General features: G+C 43.1%; 1 protein-coding gene across 2 annotated transcripts in view; it reads right to left on the reverse strand.

The window, feature by feature from the left end:
• The window catches only part of CBFB (core-binding factor subunit beta), a 33817-nt gene extending 21580 nt beyond the window's left edge, over positions 1-12237 (reverse strand). For both annotated transcript variants that reach the window (XM_029285968.1, XM_029285969.1), the window contains exons 1-3: positions 12160-12237; positions 7701-7787; positions 3644-3760 (exon numbers count right to left, since the gene is read on the reverse strand). In XM_029285968.1, coding sequence (XP_029141801.1) covers positions 3644-3760; positions 7701-7787; positions 12160-12237 — 282 coding nt within the window. The remainder of the gene's footprint in view (positions 1-3643; positions 3761-7700; positions 7788-12159) is intronic.
• Positions 12238-22507: the final 10270 nt, after the last annotated feature.

Genomic DNA, 22507 nt, shown 5'->3' on the forward strand with positions numbered 1-22507 from the left:
ATGGATCCTGCCATAACGGAATGACAATGTGACAATATAATGGAAAGGGTTCGCTACCGTGTATGTTGTAAGAGTTGTAAAACCGATTCTACAATCTTTTTTGGCAGTGGATATTAAACAAACACCACGGTAATTAAGTCAATAGTTTGCTATGGGTGCAGTTTTGCTGAAAATCAGAAGTGCCGGTTTTGAGCAAAACCATCATAAAATGCCGTCATGTGAACACGGGATGCCACAAAGGACTGTAAATGGACCACATGCCTGCAGAGGGGGCCCCACCATCACAATTTTGAATCTGGGTTGTAAGTCCCCCTTTTTCAGGTCGGTTGTAACTCTGAACAGTTGCTAAGTAACAAATCATTAGTTGAGGAGTACCGGTATTACCAAAGATCATATCAACCAGGGTTCTCCAATCTTGGCAATTTTACGACTTGTGGACTTCAACTCCCAGAATTCCTCAGCCGAGGCTGGAGAACCCTGATATAAACAGCATAGCCCCAGGAAATGAATATTTATAACAGGTCCTTCTTACAGGCTTTTTATCCAATAGAATAGCTCTTAATTCTCAGAGCTGTTACTTCTCCCAAGTGTAACAAGCAGCTATGTACAAGACGGCAATTTGACAGGAGAAACTGTAAAAAGCAAAAGGAAGTATTGATGTTTGAAGGCCGTTGCTGCCCTAGTCACCTTACTCTCACCAGCTGTTTCCCTTTTAGTACAGACAACCTGCCACAGGAAGCCGATAAGTTAGCCTTGATGTTATCTTTGGTACCTGAACACTTAGTGAAACTATGGCAGGATCATATCACACAACGTGAAGCTTCAGGCCACGATGAGTCAGAAGAAAAATAATTCTTTATCTCATGTGCATGTATTTATTTTAGGTACCTTGTAGCAGCCCCAGCAGCAAGTTTCATATACTGTACTTATCAACAGAAAAAATTTAATGAATCTACTTCAATTCACACCATCTAAACATTTAGAAGTTTCGCCACTTAACATATCTAATGCAATAGTTCAGCCACCGCAAATGTTTTCACCAAAAGTGGATGAGGAACTGCTGGATTGAAAGTTCCAGTACAGACACACATTGAAGTGTTTCCTACATTGTTTTATGATAAAATACTTAGAATATAACAATTGTGCATCTACAATTGCAAGCTAATTGTTTTAATTAAGAAGGGATTCTTTTCTGAAGCAGACAGGTGAACATTTCAAATTTATATACATAAATTCTACATATAGGACAAAATTAACTACTCCAGCACAAAGTGCTTTAATGTACCACTTTTGTTAAAATGAACAATTCCATTCATTAAGCTATGTGGCACTACGATTGTCCCAATATATTTATTAGGAATAATATAGCTTAATATTTCATTACAGTACTTTGTCAAACCGTGGAAGAAAAGTAATAGTAATCAGAGCTTCTTTGTAGTTTATTCTCTTCTACTAAGATTAAAACAAAGTAAAAAAAAAACCCCACAACAAATTAAATCAATACACTGAAAATGAAAAAGAACAATTGCAAAGTAAGTTCAATTACAGTAGGTTTACAAGTGATGTATCTCCAAATTTTAACATGGCCAATTTAAACGTTTATTTCAAAAGTGGTACTCTTAAGAAGACTGGTTCTTTAAAGAAAACTTTGATTCAACAAAACGTTCTTAAAAATATTAACTACGATCACAAAAATCGGTAGTTACTTACACAAATACACAAGGGTTTCTCAGAAATACAATCCATAATATGCAGTTTGGCTCCAGAATCCTAAAAATGCAATCCACCACCAAACCAAAGCCTGTTAGTTGTGCTTTGCCAGCAACCAAAGCCGAATTTGGGGCTAAAAAAAAATGAAGGGGTGGTTTTCCATGTAAAAATTCAATCCAAATTGAATATACCAGCGAAAAGCGAAAGTAGAAGTGATGATCAATTTCTACTTGCCACTATAGCAGTGTTTCTCAACCTTGACAATTTTAAGGCATGTGGACTTCAACTCCCAGAATTCCACAGCCAGCGTTGCTGGCTGTGGAATTCTGGGAGTTGAAGTCCACATGCCTTAAAATTGTCAAGGTTGAGAAACACTGCACTATAGTATTTTGGTTCCCTGACCGTGACAGACCCCAATTATGGAAAACGGCATGAAAATAGCAACACAAGGCTCCATGGGATTTGGGTGCGCTGCAAAGGATTGCATAGAAAAACCAGCAAACTTAATTATGTGTGTTTGCAACAAATTAAACATCATGAGAAATATGTCGCTGGATGCGCCTCCCCCACTTAAGATTTTTTTTGTGACCAATAATTATACTTGTTTAGAGGTGAAGTTAAAATGAGAAGCTTGAGGAAAAAGGAACACCTTTTTTAAACTGGAAGGGTGTGCAAAACATTCTGACCTGTTCCAATCATTCAAGTGCATTTATAAGAACGGATCATTTTCAGAATACAAGGAACAGGCTGAAATGTTAAATGATGGAACACTATGCATAAGAAAATAGCTCTTTTTGTTGCTATATAATTCCTTTTAGAGGTCTATGTATAGAAAAAAAAATCAGGTTACTATAACATTTTTCTTCTGGTTTTTTTTAAAAAGGATTAGTGAAATAGAGCAATATACAGGTATTAAAGAAGCGCCCATGTCTGGAGCATTATAAGCAAATTTATCTTTTACATTTTACATTACTCAATAATGAAGAGCATAATTTATTTTGTTCTTATACTAGGTTGAAAGTAGATTTCAAATACATCCTGTGCAGATTTTGTGAATTTCAATAGGCAAAATATAATAATGTTAGGCAAATGTAGACCAATGCAATTTGGGGATTCTAAAAATACACGTGGAATTTCACATTCAGGGTGAGATTATTTTCACTGACTACTTTTGAAAGAAAAACAAATATTATCTGTGTTTTCTAATATGTACCTTTTTCTACAAGGATTTCCTATATCTATGTAGATGAACTGCCATATGTTAAGTTGACTATCAATTGAAATCATTTGAATGCTGAATTGGAACCTGACTGTTCTGAATGCTGTCAGAATGTACATTACATTTCATGAAGCAAAATCTTCCCTTTTCTTTAAAACAGATATTATTTCATGGAAATGCAACACAATTTTCTCTTCTTTCTTTTCCAACACCCAATGCTGTTAATATCTCCATACCCTAACACATCACTGCGATCTGTTGACATCCAACCAAAATCTTTGTATATACCATGTGTATTTCACCATTCAGCAAAAGGAGTATTACACAGGGTTATAGAGGAAAACATAGCAGCTCTTAAGGATAATATTGTGTATACAAATTTTAAATAAGGTTCAATAATGAAAAAAAAAATATCTAAAGGCCACCGGAGATAACACACTTCTAACAAGCAGAAAAATATTCTTTATAAACAGGCAGAAATTTATCTATAGTCCTGTTACTGAAACAGCAATTTGGAGCTTCAGAATATTTTGCAGACAGCACGAAACAATTTTCTGGAAATAGCAGAGTTTCAGGCAATTACGGTAATCTCCATAAAAATGGATATGTGTATGACAGTAGCACATTCATTCCATGTAATGCTTTAAAGTTTGTTTTAAAACCTCTAGAAGACAGATCTAGATCAGATCTGCCATCTATCCCTTTTGTCCTTACCTTGCCTCCCTCTCTTTCAAAGTCAACATATTCTCGGGTTGGTGTTTGCCGCTGCTCCCCCTGCCAGCTGGCCGGAAAAAACTGGAGAGACAGATTGGTTCCTGTGGCCACAAAAGCCTTTTAGAAAAATCAATACAAACAGGATCAGGGCGTAAGACATTACATAAATTATGCAAGCACTCATTTATTTTTACATCAGTTTATGTCTTAAAGCTGAACTGCATAGAGGATACTCGAAAGTCCAAAACATTGGACTCATCATTTTTCTTAAGTACTAAGTTACAAACGTCTGATTTCATTTTGACAATATTTGCTATAGGTTGCTGGAAAAAAATAAAGATACTTATATGGAATCAATATTTTTTATTATAAATTGTTCTTGGAAGACATTACAATTCAAAGTACCGTCTGAAACTCCTGCGTGAGTTTTTAAGGTACATTTTCCGGCTCCTGGTAATTTTATAAAAAAAGCGCTTTCAGTTTTAGTTACATTTACCTTTGCTTTACTACTTAGAATCATGTGGGAAGCTTCGTATAGTACAGCAAGCAGAAGGCTGAGCGGTCTTTACTGAAACTTTGTCAATTTCAAATGCTTTCCATCACTCACACAAATAGAGGAACACAAGACCAGTGTGTATATTGCACAAGCTGACTGACTAGACTAGAGGAACAGCAGGAAGGAAAATGAATGCAGATATTGAAAGTAACATTTTCATTCAAACCTGACTTCAAATATGCTGCAGAAATATTAACCAACCCCTTTCTACTGAAGTCAAGAATTTGTATATGTGTATGTAAATTCAACTGTGTGCATCTCTTCAAAAAACTGAAAGCTTGGATCAAAGCAAACTGTGTGCCAAAGGAAACCAAGCAAACACAAAGAGTCTCAAAATGTGTATAATGATGCTTTAGGAATCCATTCAAGAATAAAACAGACTTTGTAAGGAAGCAAACCAATTGCCAGAATAACTCTTCTAACAGCAAAGTCAGGTGATTGTGTATCTGTATTAAATCAACGTGATTCCAGGAAATAAGGCAACAGATCAGTCACCTCCCTTGAGATACAATACTTCCTTAAGGGGTACTTTGGGTATTAATATCATAGATGAGAAGAAAAAGAAGAAATCCCATTCATGTTTTTTTTTTCAAAATGCACAAAATATATCGCACATGCAGAAAACAGAAAGCTAGAGAAAACTTTACATCATTTGAATTGAGTCAGATCTCCTCCTCTTTGCGTTTTTTTTTTTTTTTAAGATTTGTTTCCAATCTGAATTGTATTTTTCATTTTTGAATTTCTGGAAATGTAGGACCAGGGGCCAGAAATAATTCAGTTTGTGTTAACTGTAGCAAAGGACAATATAGTCAAGCCGTGCACTGCAGAAGTATGTCTATGCTCAGGTGAATATAGCACTGATGGGGGATTTAACTAAAGGTCTTGCATGAGGAAAAGGCACCACTTTGATGGCCAGGGGCTACAAGTAACTGGGATGGGGAGACTTATGGGGGAGATTCAGGACAACAGTGGGTAGGAAATAAATAAATGAACAGCAAACAGTGGGCATGAAATAAATGGTCATTTTCATGAACGTAGAAAGTTTTGCGAGGAACCTTTTTAAAAACATGATGGTAATTCTATTTTAAGGAAATACATTGCAGTTTTCATACATCTCTTTCCAAATTACAGTAGGAAATGACAGGAGCTCCAGGTATTGCAAAAAAAGAGCCTGGGGGGGGCGTATAACGTATTTCCTAGAGCTTGTAAACTACGTCTAATTCTTCCATGCTTTAAACTGTATGGTAATTAAATGATAATGTCCAAAGCTAGCTTAAAGTTTCAAAGCTGAACTTTTGGCATTATGTAATATGGTACAGAAAGGTTTTGGGTGGGTGAGAAGAAAAAGGGTCACAGACAGTGCAAGCCTCATGGTTTAGGCTGATAAAGTCTGAAATGGGAAGTTCCCCCTGGAACTGGAATTTCCTACTTAGGGCTGAATTTATACCACATCCTTTTGTTACAGGTACATAACGACAGAATCAAAATACAGTTTAGAGAATCCCACTGTGTTCAGAAGACTACATTTGCAAGACATGTGGAATAAAGATGAATCTCCTTATGATCTCTGTTAAAAATGGAGGAAGGCCACGAGTGAAATAATGCCTCAGAAATAATATATTTAGATTTGTCTGCAGTGTAGGTTGTGAAGTGAGACTCAAATGTTACTTTCTTGCAACCTACAAAGGTTATCAGCGTATTCGTTGATGTTAATTTTTTAGACACAAGGTTTATAGTAAACAAACTATCTTTATTACCAATTTTGCATTAAAAACACACAAATGAGCTGCTAAATGAATATAAGTAACCACATGTGGTCTTGAGATTTGTCCATAACATAAATTAAAATATTCAACAACCATTCAGACAGATGGCATTCTTCCAGATTATCTTATCAAAACAGTTGTTTAAGAGACTTAAAATTTGAGAATGTGACTGCTGGGAAAGATAGCATTTACACAGGAACCAATCAGTCATTTTCATTAGTAACAAAAATAGTAAACTAGTTGTTGGGAACTTGTCTTTTTGTGCTAATATGGTTTGAAAAACTATCCGCATTCAAACTCAGTTCAGTTAAAAGAATTCAAACAGTGTATCATAAAACTTTCTTGACAACAGCCAATGAACAATCTTCTTAGGTACTTCATATGATACAATGTGTGTGATTAAACAGATTTTATTCTGATAGATAGGACTAATTTTTACACTATCATAAAATTCTAGGTATATTGTTTGCCTTAATAGTTGAACATAATTGCTATATAAGCTTATATAGCTTATTGCTATGTAAGACAGACCTTACGAGGAGGCCAATCTGCAATGGGAAAAATATCATTAAACTGAACAAGTCCCATGCTATTTACTGAATAACAATTCAGCAAAAGTTAGTTTAATTATGATCTGTGAAAGATAAAAACTTTCATTAAGGTATATGCTGTCAGGATGTTCAAGAGTTTCACTTACAAGCATCTATGTCAGCCTTCAACATAAAATATACGATTATCCTCTTTGCTGTTTTAAAAGTACACCTGAAGATCACAATGGATACAAAAAATCCACATAACTAAATATTACACATCATGTTACTATATAATAAAATAGATCACAATTAAGAAGCAGAAGCTAAAATCAAGCAATGAATTCCATGCAGTTCTTTCAAAGAATCAACATTATGTCCAATTACATGGCTGAACAATGTACCTTTTAGCATCCAATAGTCCTGAGCCTTGAGGAATCTCTTTTCCTGTAACCAAGTTTGAATTTATCTCTTTGAAAGCCCCCTTTCAGTCTTTCCTCCTTAGCAATAGTTAATGATGAGGGGTTTTCCTCCTAAAAAGTTTTCAGCATTTTTGATAGCATATGAACTTTTACTTAGTTTAGACTTCTACAATTTTTACTCCATTGTAATTGAATCTAGACAGAGATTCAAGTTTTTTTTAAATTGTTAAAAAGTGCCAATTAAGCACATGCTTTTCTAAACCACCTCAAATGCCTAGAGTAAAGTATGAGTAAACAGATAAACAGTAACACCATGCCTTGCTGAAATAAATGAATAACACAGAAGAAAAAAAATGCAAATAGTCAGTGTTTTTCTAGTTTATGTGAACTGGAAGGAAAATTGAAGGATATTTTTCTGTTTTATATGTAACAACTACTGGTATTATTAAAAAAAACTCTTAAGAAGAGGTATCATGTTGATTAACTTGGTACTGCGTAGTATGCAGTTTAAATTATAAATTTGGAGTTAATTAGTTCACATTCTATATTATTTTAAATAAGGTTTAGTTTATCTAATCTGTACCTTAATTCCCTCATGAGGTGCAGCAAGCAAAAGATGAAAGGCATAGAGAGAGAGAGAGAGAAAGAACAATGCTGACAGCTCAGAACTAGCATAAGAAATGGGCTAGATTCCTAAAAAATGTGCAGTTTATCCTGAGTCACCAAGCAGTTCAAATTGAAGACACAAGTACCTTAAATAAAAATATAAATGCATAAACTTACTATCTCAGATCGTCCATCCCGGCATGCATTCTGAAACCTGGCCTGTCTTTCTTCATGCGGTCTATCCCTGAAGCCAGTATATTTAATCTGCAAAGAGCAGGAACTAAATCAAAAACTGAATCATGCCTGTTTTACAGTACCAACAAAGAGATAAGGGCAAGCCTGCAGAAATGATGGTTAGAATGTGGATATGTACTTTTGTGGAAGCCAAGCAAGGACAATGCTCTGAAATATCAATACAATATGCCACCACCCATTCCCAACTTTAAATTAACACAATTTTTTTTTACAGAATTCCCAACTTTTTATTTTACCACTTTTGTATTCAAGTGCTGCAGCAAACTGGAAAAGGCAAAGAGTCGGGAGGAAAAAATATCAACATGGTTGCCTAAGAAGCAAAGAAATACATGAAGAGAGAGAGGCCTGCCCTTCTAAAGTTACAGAATTTTGCAGTCAGTGGATGGGATTATGGCCATAAAAAACAAAATTCCAGCCATCTTCGTAGGAAGATCATAAAGCATAAACATAATTGACAGCAGAACATCAGACATAAATGAAGAGATATACTAAACTTTTTTTCAGTTAATCAGTCCGTTTAAAATAAATATCCTTCGCAGTAACCTAACAGATGATAGATTACTGATTCCATATTTTATATATAAGATTAGAGCAAAGGCACATCCAGATAAAGCTTATATTTCAATAATGTGCAACTTGACCTGCATGTGGTGTCTAAGAGGCAAAGGGAATATTCCATGTGTCTACCATTCAACTGGGGAGCAGCAAGGAAGAAAGAAGTGAGAAGGCCTGTCTCCAGTAGCAGAAATGAAGAGCGTAACTGTTTTAATGGTGTTGGTAGGATGTGAGGCAATAAATGCCAGAGATGAGTGGGATGTTAAGAATAGAAAATGGAAAACGAGAAACAGGAGCTGCATGGGTGCATAAAATCAGGAATACGCTAGAGAAAAATGTGTCCATATGGAAGTTGGGGCATATTCATAACACGACACCTTAAGAAACATTGTAGAAAAGTTCCCACAATATATATTTGTTATAAACGTTAAAATAATATCCAGCTCTCTTGTGCTAGAAAGTGGATTTTTACTAATTCTAGTTAATTGAAATTTAACAACTTCAGCATTTGATATATTTTAAACTGTCAATTTTCACATTTAACATATAGGAATAAAAATTTCTGAAATATGTGGTGCTTACTAGTGCTGATTACCCCGATTATATATAGGGTCATCTTCAACTGAGCTTTTATCTGGAATAAATGTTAGCTGTTTGGACGATATACAGGCAGGAAACATGCTAACACTACAAAGTTTTGTCTTACTTAATATACACCAAAGTTATATTTAAAAAGTGGTTAGATGTATACCAGGACACAACCACTGGATCCCTTTTTATCTTTCTCCAGGAATCATTCTTATCCATTCCTTGAAAAGGATTCCAAAAGCATAATTTCCTGTGCTAATATCAGAAACGCAACCAAAACACGGGCACTTAACTCTTAATCCTTGCACTCAACCATAGCTCTAGTACATATAATATCAAGAGAATTAAGGTGGATTTTACGCCATTCTTCCATTGTGCGTTGTTATAATCATACTCATTGAAATTACAATTGCACACCCATTTAGAATAGAGTAAAACTCAATGAAAACAGCAGAGCTTGCTTTCAAGTTAACATTTGTAGAAGTGTACTGTTACCATCTTATAAAATTGTTGTCTCATTAATTATACTGAATCATAACCAACCTGACTGTAAAGCAGATCTTTTTTTCAACATCATTATCCATGAAAAGTAATCAGTACAGAAGACAAAGGTGACCATTCCTCAACTTTCCAACTAATCAACAGCAATGCAGATTTTTTTTTTAATGGAATGGGGGAGGGGAAGAGAAGTAAATGTTTTCTTTCTGAACCGGGGCAGATCAGTTGTATGTACAAAACAGGAACAGGAAGAAGCTTCACATCCCTAAATTCAGTAAGGATCCCCTTTATTTTTTTTTACCCTTGAGGCTCATGCTATCATGTAACTGCAACTTTAAGAATTCTCCAGCATGGGGGCAGGGAGGAGAGTGGGGTTACTTCCAAGTAAAAAATACTTGGAAACGGGGCTGAAATCTTATACACGATGGGTTTTATTTCAGTTTATAATTTAAACCTTCCCTAACTTCAGCACCAAATGCTGTCATTTGCAGGCTGCACAGGATTGGCTAGACTGATTGGGGATGATGGGAATTGAAGCAGCACACATCTGGAGGGCATCAATTCCCTGGAGTACCAATGAATGAGACGGGCTGTAGCTTCTGAGAGAGTCGATGGGGGCTTTCTTCCTGCACAGGCACGGAATGGCAACCTGTTCATTCAAAAGCACCCAAAGCTTCCTCAACTGAAGAAAAGTAGGACAAAAATACTTTTTAAAAAACTAGGTAGACACTTGCACACACCTTTTGCCCCTGCAAAATGCAAAGGGAGACCAAAGGCTTAGTTCATTTCCAGAAGGGTAGCCATTATTAGCTCTTTTTCAGCAACAAAAAAAGCACACTTCTGCACTTCACAGACCAAGCCCTTTTATTATCTGATGGAGCGGACTTCGATCCACAAGGACCTAAACTGATAGCCCTTACACAGGATGAGGGCTGAAACTCAGTTCCATCTTTACCCTGCAGATGAGAACACAACTTCAGTTGGACAGCTGCCTGCCTGGGGAAGGAAGGATTATTTCCAAATCAACCTTGGGGGAAAAGAAGGGTTTTTTTTCCAGTCTCTGGAACTCATGGAGTCAGACGTGGGTGCCTCCAAAGGCAGGACATTCCCCTGCCGCCACTCTCTGCACATGGATCATCCCCCGAATGTGGTAGCTTTGCAAATCGGGATGGCGCCAGTTTAGGGAAAGACTAAGGCAAGGCAGGTATCCAGGAGCAGAGCTTGTTGGCAGCTGTGGATGATGGGAGTGCAATCCCAATCAAACCCCAACCCCACAGCTTGAGGCTGGCTGGGTTACAGGGCTAAAAACTGAAGACTGCTTTGGGATGAAAGGGGAGATGTTTAGATCACAAAATGAAGACGGGCTGGGAATGATGGGAGCAGAAGCCCAACATAGCTGGAGAGGAGAGGGCCAACTTGGGAGGAGGGAGGAGAAGACAAGAGGAAGACTGGCTGGGGATGATGGTGATGAAGATCTTATTTGTCTGCAAATCATCAAGGGGGGGGGAAGATGAGATGGCTGCAAGAAAAGATACCTGGCTGAGGATAATGGGAGTCTAGAGAGCACCAGTTTGGGGAGGGAAAGGAGAAGCTGGGGGCCAGGAGAAGCACCGGAAATCTGGCTGGACGTGATGAGAGCATGAAAAACCAAAAACCTGCAAGGGGGGAAGTAGTTGGTGTGTCGAAGAAAAACTGGCTAGCAAAGACAGAAGTCAAAACCGAATCAGGGAAGTGGGATCCAGGGGCAAAGAAGGAAGGCTGGCTGGGGATGATGGGAATCCAAACCAAATCCATTGGTAGCTCTGCGAATCGGGGAAGGATGGGATTCCAAACCAGCGATTGAAGCAGAGACGGGTGGAATGAATGGCCAGAGGGAACGTTGAGCCGGGGATGATGGGATTCCAAATCCAGCAAAGTGGGGGTCTGGGACTGCAGAGGGAAGGCTGGCGTGGGATGATGGGATTCCAAGCAGAGATGAGTGCAATGAATGACCACAGAGGGAAGGTTGGCTGGGGATGATGGGATTCCAAATCCAGCGAAAGGGGGGTGGTCCCGGGTTACAAAGGGAAGGCTGGCGGGGGATGATGGGATTCCAAACTTAGGGACTGGGGGAAGTGGGGTCCGGGGCTAGAGAAAGCTAGCTGGGGATGATGGGAACGAAAACCCAACGACTAGGGGAGAGACGGAACGAACCATCACCCAAGGCTAGCTGGGGATGATGGGGATCCCGAACCCAGAATCTGGAGGGAAGTGGGATCCGGCACACAGGGGGAAGGCTGGCCGCGGATGATGGGGATTCCGAACTCCACGACGGGGACAGAGACAGAAGGACCACAGAAGGGAAGCTGGCTGGGGATGATGGGACTCCCAAGCCCAGAAACCGGAGGGAAGAGGGATCCGGCGGCGCTCAGAGAGAAAGCTGGCTGGGGATGATGGGGACTCCGAACCCAGAATCTGGAGGGAAGTAGGATCCGGCACACAGGGGGAAGGCTGGCCGGGGATGATGGGGATTCCGAACTCCACGACGGCGACAGAGACAGAAGGACCACAGAAGGGAAGCTGGCTGGGGATGATGGGACTCCCAAACCCAGAAACCAGAGGGATCTGGAAGGCTGGCTGGGGATGATGGGGACTCCGAACCCAGGGGGCTCCCGCGGACCCGGAGGAAAAGCCTGGCCGGGGATGATGGGCGCGGGGAAGGCAGCGCCGCCGCCGCCCCACTTCCGCCCCGCCGCCTCACCTCGCACTCCCGGCTCAGCTTCCTGAAGAACTCCTCGTTCTCGAACTTGCTCCGCTGGTCCGGGACGACGCGCGGCATGGTGCGCGGGAGGCGCCGCGGCCAGCCAGCCGACCGGCCGGCGACCAACAAACGCTTCCCGCCGCCGCCGCCGCCGGCTCCCTGCGCGCCCGGGACGAGCCGGCTGGCGGCGAGACAGGTAGCCGGAGAGCGCGGGAGAAGGAGGAGGAGCCCGCCCGCCCGCCCGGCCAACGGTCGCCACTGCCGCCGCTGAGGCGTCTCGGAGCCTCTGAGGGGAGCCGAGGGGGCGGAGGCGCCGCGCGCCACAGGAGCGAGCGAACCAGCCAGCGCTCCCCGCTGCGCGTGCGCGGCGCCGCCCACCCGCCTTTCTTCCCCCCCTCCCCACGCCTCCCATTAAGGAAGGGGAAGAAAAGGTACAGGACGCGGCCGAGCGAGCCGCGCCGAAGGGCTGCCCGCGGGGAGGGGCGGCGCGCATGCGCGGCAGCAGCAGCGGCGGCGGCGGGGCGAGGCAGAGAGGCGCGCGCTCGGAGCGCAGGGCGGGAGGCGCATCTCGGCGTGGTCTCCTTTCTCCGGTGGGGTGGGGGTGGGGGAAACGACTTCTTTCGGGGTCCCGCGGGTTTAGAAGTTTAGAAGGGATCTTTTCAAGCGTGGAGGGGGGGGGGAGAGAGAGAGAGCGGGGAGCCCACTTTTCTGGACTTCCCAAGACTTTTCGGTCGGCATGTTCGCACCGACCGCTTGTGTAGGTTGTGCGACGCGCTAAAAAAAACTTTTTTAACTTTGGCTGAGTTTGTTCGGGTTCGTTCGAGGACGTGTTATTATGGGAATCGAGAAAGGGGAGGGGGCGGGTTGAAGTTACTGGCCGAAGGTGGCATCGCTCGGACGGGAGTTAAACGCGCTTCGGCAGATCGCTGAAAGTGCTTTGGGAATGCATTCACACGTGCTACGCGTGACTAGCGTGCACCTCGCCTTTGGGAGCGCAACTGTTAATTGCATTGGCCCTTTCCCGGTCTGAAAAAAGGGCCTGGCTGCGGAGGGGAATCTACGACCGTCGGGAACCCGATCCGGGATTTTCTCGCGTGGGGAAAAGGAGCGCCTTTTGCCAGCCTCGCGGGGCCCGGATCCACTAAAGCTAAAAACGAACGAGAGACCCCCGGGGAAGGAATCCCCCCTTTGCTGCGCGGCGCGCTTAGGATCGGGCTGCGCGGCGCGGCCCCTCGCATCTCTCCCTTCGGATCGGTGGGGCTGGTTTGAGAAAAGGGGGATGGGGCGGAGAGGCGATACGGATCCACGCTGGGGCGGGTCTGCTCGCGTGGGAGCGATCCTAACTCCAGGGGGGGGGAACGGAGGGAGAGGATCGAGTTTGCAGACGGCCGCGGAGGTGGGGTGGGGGTGGGGGTCCTGGGCTGGCCCGCCCGTTGCAAAAGCGGGGAAAAGCAAACAGAAAGCGGAGAGGAGGGATCGTCGGAACCCCTCTGCCCCTCCGCTCTTGCGCCCTATCCCGCGCACAACCCTGCGCATCCTGCTTGCTCCCTTTCCGCCTCTTGCACGCGCGCACACGCGAGCACACTCACTCGCCTTGTCTGAGGGATTTCCTGTTTCCTGCTTTTGCAGCCAGCGAGCAATTGGCGTCCTGCTTCTGCTGGGATTGCCTCGGGTGCCCTGGTTGTGGGAACGCAGCAGCGTGCAAAGCGGAGCAGGAGCAAAGAGGCCGGCACCTGGGCTTCTCTGAAGTGAGAAATGTTGTGCAGGATCAGGCCGAAGGGGTGTTTTGGGGCACATTCCGCAGGGCCTGCGGCTTAAGCCACAAGATTTGGGGGTACCCTTGAACGCAGAGGGTACAGATAGTCCTCGACTTAACGACCAGGACAGGATCAGAATTTCCGTCGCTAAGCAGGGCAGTCCTTAAGTGAGTTGCACCTGATTTTATGACCTTTTGGACCTGGACGTTAAGTGAATCCCCTGGTCGTTGCTTAAGCCACAAGGTTTGGGACTATCGTTGCACGTGGAGGGTACAGATAGTCCTCTACTTAGGACCACGACAGGATCAGAATTTCCGTCGCTAAGCAGGGCAGTCCTTAAGTGAGTTGCACCTGATTTTATGACCTTTTGGCCACGGTTGTTAAGTGAGTCACCTGGTCATTAAGCGAAACTGACTTCATTGACTGCTGGAAGCCAGCTGGGAAGCTTGCCAGTGGTGATCATGTGACCCCCGTCATAAATGTTCAACCGTCATAAATACACGTCAGTTGCCGAGCGCTCAAGTATTGATCATGTGATTGGGGATACTGCAGGGCTCGTAAATGTGAGGGCTTGCTGTAAGTCCACCCCCTTTTTTTTAGTGCCGTTGTAACTTTGGTCGCTAAACAAGTGATTGTAAGTTGTGTATTCGCAGAAAACCAAGGTTAGTTTGTCAGGCGCTGCAAACGGGGTCCCACATAGCCAAGGACGAACAAACCTCATTGCAGCCTCTGAACTTTACTTGAGGGTTCAGAGTGTCATTCAATCCCCCTCAAGTTGGGCGATGGGATCCAACTGCAGTTCGGCTCTGCCTGGATAATTGTCTTGTGTGAACAAAGCCTCCACTGTCTATTGTGTTTGCCTCAACAGACCACAGTTATCCCTCTGGAAGTTGGCAAACATGGCTGTGTTCGTACGACATGCTTGATTGCTGAATTACCCATTGTCTGGGTACACACAAGCCACTGAGCACTAAGCCAACGAAATGCCTGGAGTTCACTGCTTAAACTAACTAAGATTAATGTGCAGACGCTGCTGGGTTCTTAAGAGACCTAGTTTACCCCTTTGAGGACGGCAGGGATTCTAAATTTTGCGCAGAAAAGGGGAGTCAGTTCATGATTTCACTCTTTATGAACCCAGATGGGTTGACAGGAGAATATGGGCATTTTAGCCTTCATTTTTAGAATAGAACAGAATGGAATAGAGCTGGAAGGGGCCTTGGAGGTCTTCTAGTCCAGCCCCCCCATTGAAGCAGGAGAACCTATACCATCTCAGACAAGTGACTGTCCAGAAGTTCTGCAGGCTTTGCAAGAAGTGAGAAAATGTAAATAAATCTTAAAACTTCTTGATTCTCAAGAATGGATGAAGAATAGGTTGCTTCTAAACAAAGAAGCTCCATTTTTTTTCCTAACTTGGGCACGGCTATCCTGAATATCCCGACACAAATGTCGCCGCAGCTCAATTGCGCTTGTGTAGGAAATCACATCCAGAAAATTAAAAAAAAACATATTTTGTGTATTCTAGCATGAGCTTTCCTAGGCAAGAATCTGCCTGTTTAGTTGAGAAGATCAGAGAAATGGTGGATAATTAGGAGAATATCGGTATTTACTCTTCAGACGTTCTGAAGGCTTTTCAGGAAGTGAGTAAATGTTAAATTGGAGCCTCACAAAATCTCAACAATTACTGATCAAACTCATTCACTGAGTTATTAACTAAGCTGATTTTACCCGTCCGGAAGAAAATGGAAAATATAATAGGAAACCTAATTAGGATGGTTAAATATGCTAAAGATGAATCTGACAAGAGTTGTAATCGTAATTATCCAGAGATGGATATGCATTTGAAGATGGCAGTTTTAGTGTCTATGAAGGTTCACAGTCATCCAAGTCATAGTTGTATCAAAAGTTTTTTGTTTTTTTTTTTTAAAGCAACTGGACTGATTTTTTTGAGGAGGAAGAATTAAAAATGGCAATGCAAAAGGATCAGGAGAGGTTGAAAATCACCTTCCTTGCTGTATTCTTAGCTCTTTCCTTGGGGGGGGGGGGAGAATACATTTCCATCCTGTCTGTCTGGAAAAGTCAGGCCTGTTTTTTAGAATTAAATTTGAAATGGAGATCTAATGCGTTTTGACTTCAGAATGCTAGTACCCCCACTGCTTTCTGATTCATCTTTTTTTAACTGTCTGCTCCGATTGTAAATGTTCCTGAATGTGTTTGAGTGGAGGTTATTCTACACTAAACACAACCAGATTTTGTCAAAAGGAAGAAACGGCAGCCGTCACTTTAAAGCGAACATTTCATGCACCCTTCTGTCTGGAGAGATAAATTGATCCTGCGTTCTCCTTTCTCCTCCATCTCAGCATCCCTCCCTTTTTATGGAAGGTGACAGCACTTTTCCTGTAGAAAAACGAACAATAAAATTCTCACACTTTCCTAGCCTTCGGCATATCCAGTTAAAAGATTCAGTAGGAGCAATTGGGAAAGATCTTCTGCCAAAGAGTCACCACCAAAGGCTAATTCATTTTTTAAAAAAAATTAAAAAAATGTGTACATTTTTCATTTAACCAAGTATACATGCCAAAGTCTTTTGCAGGAAAGACGATCTTATTCTACAGCACTGGTAATTGAACAAATAGCCTAAAATGCAGCCATTTCCTGTATTCTTACAATTCAACTATGTAGCCCAATAATTCTGCCACTGTACTATTTTTAATTTTTGTACTCCTATTTATAATACCGGCTTCAGAGTCAGAATTGGGGAAAGTCTTTCCAAAGCAAAACAAAAATGGGCCCTGTGAAGATTTTTAAATTAAAGTTTAAAAAGTTTAAAGTTAAAAAGTTTTAAATTGAAGCTTAAAAAGTTTAAACTTTATAAACATTTTTATAGTTTAAAACTGACCGTATCCCGGATCTTCTGCTAAAACACTTCCAAATAGCCAGAAAATACAACAAAAGATATGGGTTCAACAGGGAAAACATCTTTTACTTGTCATCCCTAGAGATTTTGAAACGGTTAAAATAAAATGGGAGGGATGATTAAGGGTCTCGGGATTATAATGAAGGAAAAACAAACCAAGATAAACAGGGACCATGTTGGCTTTCTTCACCCAACACATCGGTGTCCTGGCTAAATGCAAACTGACTTATCCAATTAACTCCCAAGAATCCCCAAGAATAGAACAGAATCAGCAAAGGAGAATATAGCTCGGTTGAAATGAGGTGTCCTGCGCTTCGTTGTTTTCTTGCAGATGTTTCATTACCAAACTATGAAACAACATCAGTGCTAGAAGGAAGTGGGTTTTGCAGAGAGGAGGAGGAGGACTGGGGGGTCCTTGGTGCTCTCTGAACTTGGTTGTTTCCTTGCAGGCATTTCATGACCCAACTAGGGAACATCATCAAACCCAACATGTGGAGTGGCACCACTTTGCCTGGATTGTTGCACTGATGATGTTACCTAGTTTGGGTCATGAAATATCTGCAAGGAAACAACCAAACTCAGAGACCAACAAGGACCCCATACTCCTCTTCCTCCCGAAACCGATGGTGTTACCTAGTTTGGTTAGAACAGGGGTTCCCAACTGGGGGTGCAAGACAATATTCCAGGGGGTGCGAAAACTTGGCTTTTCAAAATTATAGTGTATATGCATAATTTGTTGCTGTTGTTTCGAACTTTTTTAAGGGGTGTGAGAATATATCCGAAGCGTTCCAGGGGTGAGGGGTATAGAAAAGATTGGGCGCCGCTGGGTTAGAATAGGATTGAACTGTGATGTCTTTTGTGTTCTCTGAATTTGATTGTTTTCATGCAGACATTTCACTACCCAACTACCGTAGGTAACATCACTGACTGTTACGTAGTTGGCCCTGAAACATCTGCCTGAAAATAACCAAGTTCAGAGAGCACCAAGGAGTCTTAAGAAGCTAGGTTGACTTCCTAATAGCTCCAAATGGTCAATCTGCCAAAGTTGGACAAGATCTAAGGAGCCCCTCAGTACATCCAAGTGTTCAGGAACTTCATCTCCGTGGCACCTTTGTGGAATGTGAAAAAGGAGGAAGAAACGGGTGTCAGCGGACCAAGTCTGTGGTGGTGCTGGCCTTCGTCTCCTCGCCACCGACCTTGGTGGTCATTTGGCTGAAGGAGAGCCTGGCAAGGACTCACTCATCCGGCCTTCTCACTTGGCAGGCGAGGTGCCACCAGGTGGTAGGTCTGAAATGAGAAACTTCATCTTCTGTGGCCAGAGACGCATGGGGTTTTCCTGGCTAAAATAAGTTCCTCCATCTTAATTTAAAATGTTCTACCGTGTCAGGCAAGTGGCTGTCCAGTCTCTTCTTGAGGACCTCCAGTGATGACACATTCACAACTTCTGGAAGGGCACCGGAGATTTTCAAGAAGAGACAAGACAGTCACTTGTCTAGAATGGTCTAGGGTCTCCTGCTTGAGCAGGGGGTTGGACTAGAAGACCTCCAAGGTCCCTTCCACTCTATTCTGATTGATTGGTCTCCATCTGCTAGCTGGGAGAAATTCGGGGGGGGGGGGAAGCTCTGGATCGGAGAAATGCGAAAATTTCTTTCCGCCTGTTGGTTCTCCGAGGGAATATCTCCTTTTGCCATCCTTGCACCGTTGTCGGACACACACGGAATCGGCTTTTGTGATGTCTGAGTCTCCCATCAGTGGCTCCTGCCTTAGAACCACCAGGGGGTGGGGGGGCAGCATTTGGCAACCTGCTTCCCAGCCTCCACTTCCATTGTAGCCGAGATACTGCATCCCATTTAGTGGAAGCAATTAGGTTATTTTGAACGACGAATACAGACACGTTGAACTTTGATCTGTGAAAAGCATTTACCGGAGAGCTGCCAAGCCATCCATCATCCTGGCAATGCAGCCAGGTCTTTACTGCCAGTAATCCTTCATCAGTCTGTGTGATTCCAGCCGGTTTACAGCATCTATTAAAAACGTAACATTGTTCCTCCATCAGATCCGCCGTCTTGATGCCAGTACAGCTTGAGCCCAAAATTTACGTGGCTTTAGTGACACGGTCGCAAAAGGGGATCACGTGACCCCGGGACACTGCGACCGTCGTAAATATGAGTCAGTTGCCCAAGCGTCTGAATTTTGATCACGTGACCCTGGGGAGGCTGCGACGGTCTGAAATGTGTAAAAAAAAATCGTAAGTCAGTTTTTTTCCGTTCAAACGGTCACTAAGTGGACTACCTGTATCAAAAATAACGAAGTTCTCTACTCCCGACGTGGTAATTCCTTCTTTGCAACCCTTACCTCTTCTGGCCGCTTAGCTCACCTCTGAATGCTGGCATCTTACAAGCCAGCATTGCTGGGTTTCTCATATGCTCGCCCTTTCTAAAACCTTTTGCATAGCTGGCAGGAAGGAAGTTGTTACTTCCTCTTTCTCGCTTCCGTTTTCTTTGTTGTTGCTGGGGGTAAAAAGTAAACAAGAACAAAATATTCCCGGATTGGGATTGCAACAGCCGTCCATCTCCACTTGTTTCTGCTCTAGTTTCAGGGTGGGTGGGAAACTCGGAGGATGATAAAGAGATAATATTTCTAGATTGATCGGTACTCTTTAATTCTCCATGGCAGTCTGTCCACAACGTGGTCTTTCAGGTCTTCCCAAAATAAGCCCATCGCTGCTGTCACTGAGTCCACGGATATTGCCGCTGCTCGTCCTCTTTTTTTTCTCTTTCCCTCCGCTTTTGGTAGCGTTACAGCCTTTTTCAAAGAGGCCGATCAATCGGTCGATCAGAATAGAGCTGGAAGGGACCTTAAGAGGTCCTCTAGTCCAACCCCCTGCTCAAGCAGGAGACCAGATCTTCACAGAATGTGTACAAATTAGAATAAATTCAAGCCTGACTGTTTGTGCCTGGAATGAGAATGTTGGGTTGATTTCCCCCCCAATCCATGATTCATTGGTTTGCTTTCTCGCCTCTCTCGAATCCTCAGACATCTCCAGCATCAGAGTTTAAAGCTGTCAATGCTGTTGCTATCTTTCTTCAAAGTGCAGGTGGTTTTTTTTGTTTGTTTGTTTTTAACAGCTCTCCATCTCAGTCTCAGAAAAAAGTCTTCCAAGAAAGTTGCCTCCTGAAAAAGCACCTTTGGGATAACTATGACCCGGAGGACTTGAGAATCTCCCTAGACCAGTGGTTCTCAACCTTTTTAATGCCGCGACCCCAACCGGTCGTAAGTCGAGGACTAAACCGGTCGTAAGTCGAGGACTACCCAACCAGTCATAAGTCGAGGACTTTCCCTGCCCGGGAGTGCCACGCATGCGTGGTTCCGCCCCCTGCGCCGGCCGAGGCGTAGCTGGCAAGTGGCAGAGACGGAGCAGGCCGACCACCAGCTGGCCCAGCCCAAGGGAGGTAAGGCACCCGCCGGAAAAGGGGGGAAAAAATGTCGGACAAAAAAAAATGGCGGACAGCCTTGCTTGGTGACCCCCGTGAAATGGTCGATCGACCCCAAATGGGGTCCCGACCCACAGGTTGAGAACCACTGCCCTAGATCTTTAACCTCGAACTAAAATTGAGCTGGGGAATGCTATTGTCCCAGGAAGTTCTTTCTTTGCAGTTGTGTAAACCCCAAACCATCGCACAACGGCATAACGGGGCATTTGGCTTAAGCAGAGCGTGCTCGATGAGTACAGGATTTGCTACTCGTTAACCCGGGTCTAGAATTAAGCATGTTGTGTGAACGCCCGTACAGGCCGTCCATAAAGGGGTGGGAGTTATCTTGTGGGAATTACCACTAGGTGGCAGTGTTCTATGGTGTCCCTATTTCTGTTTTGGGATTTCCTGATTTTTGTTGTATTTTCAAAAGGGAAGTATACACACAAACCAGCATTGTGCAAGGCCGCTCCTACCATTGGGCAGAGTAAAAATAATCCTTCCTGTAACTGATTTTGATCTTTGGGATCTTTGCTATTTCATCTTCTGTTAGTTTTGGGTTTTCTTTTTTTCAAGTTGGGCAAAATCATTTATAGAAATCTTTCCAAATGGTTTGGAACCAGACCCCTTCTCTGAAGAATTCAGGCATCCAATCAAATCAAGGTCTTGAGAAGACCTGCCATAGGCATTGCTTAGCGTCTATGAGCCTCTGACTGTGGCCCATAATACAAGTAGTCCTCAACATACGACCACAATAAAGCCCAAAATTTCTGTTGTTGAGCAAGATTGTTGTTAAATGAGTTTTTCACCATTCTACGACCTTTCCTGCCACAGTTGTTAAGTGAAGTCACTGTAATTGTTAAGTTAGTTACACAGTTGTAAAGTGAAACCGGCTTCTCCATTGGCTGTGCTTGTCAAAAGGTCATAGAAGGGGATCATGTGTCCCTGGGGACAGTGCAACCGTCATAAATACACGCCAGTTGCCAAGCATCTGAATTTTGATCACGGGGACCACGGGGATGCTGCAATGGTTGCGAGTGTGAAACACGGTCCTAAGTCACTTTTTTGAGCTCCGTTGTAATTTTGAACAGTCACTAAATGAACTGTTGTAAGTCGAGGACTACCTGTAGTGTTAGGCTGAAAAATTTTCCTCCTTGGTTTCATGGGTCTAGTCAGCTAAGAGCCGTGGTGGCCCAGTAGTTAGAATGCAGTATTGCAGGCTAATTCTGCCCACTGCCAGCAGTTCGATCCTGACTGGCTGAAGGTTGACTCAGCCTTTCATCCTTCCGAGGTCGGTAAAATGAGGACCCAGATTGTTGGGGGGCAACAGGCTGACTCCATAAACCACATAGAGAGGGCTTTAAAAGCACTGTGAAGCAGTATATAAGTCTAGGTGCTATTGCTATTCCCTGGGGCACTCTGTGAAAGCGAAAGTTGGACTTTGAAGAATTAGGAGAGAAGAGTATTGACACATTTTAGTGCTGGAGCAGACTCCTGAGAATACTGGAGAGAAGAGAGAAAGAAAACAAATCAATGGGTCCTCAAACAAATCAACCCAGAGTTCTCGTTTGCAGCACAAATTACCAGGCTCAAACAATCCTCTTTTGCAGAACGCTTTCTTTGCATGCGGAAAACCTCAATTTCCATCATTAGAGTCCTCAGTATTTATTTATCGGAGTTTCCTCCTGCCTTTTTTGTTTCTTTCAAAGTTACTTAATTCAGGCATGAAGAATCGGGACCACACCGAAGTTCCAGTTAAGATGATTTATTGCTCCTGCCTGTGTCTATGGACGTTGTCACGGTTGTCCCAAAGGTGCTTTTTTTTTTTTTTCCAAAAAGGCCACTGGACTTTCTTGGTTTCTTCTTTGAAAATGTTTCCAATGGAAGATGCTTCTTCGATGAGAAGCGAAACATTTTCAAAGAAAAAAAACCAAGAAAGTCCAGTGGCCTTTTGGAAAATGCACCTTTGGGATGCTCATGCCTATATACCTAGTTCACAAGAATCTAATCAACTGATGGTCAGCAATAAATTAATCAAAGGAATTCAAGGGGGGCTGAACATGTACCATTTGTGAGGACTTAAGGATTCTAGGCTGATTCCTTGCTTCCCTCCCTCCCTCATTTTCCTTCCTTCCTTCCCTCCCTCCCTCCCTCCGTCTCTCCCTCATTTTCCTTCCTTCCTTCCTTCCTTCCTTCCTTCCTTC

The sequence above is a fragment of the Protobothrops mucrosquamatus genome, unplaced genomic scaffold (genome assembly GCF_001527695.2).
Source record: "Protobothrops mucrosquamatus isolate PMUCROS unplaced genomic scaffold, P.Mucros_1.0 scaffold2624, whole genome shotgun sequence".
Lineage (NCBI taxonomy): Eukaryota > Metazoa > Chordata > Lepidosauria > Squamata > Viperidae > Protobothrops > Protobothrops mucrosquamatus.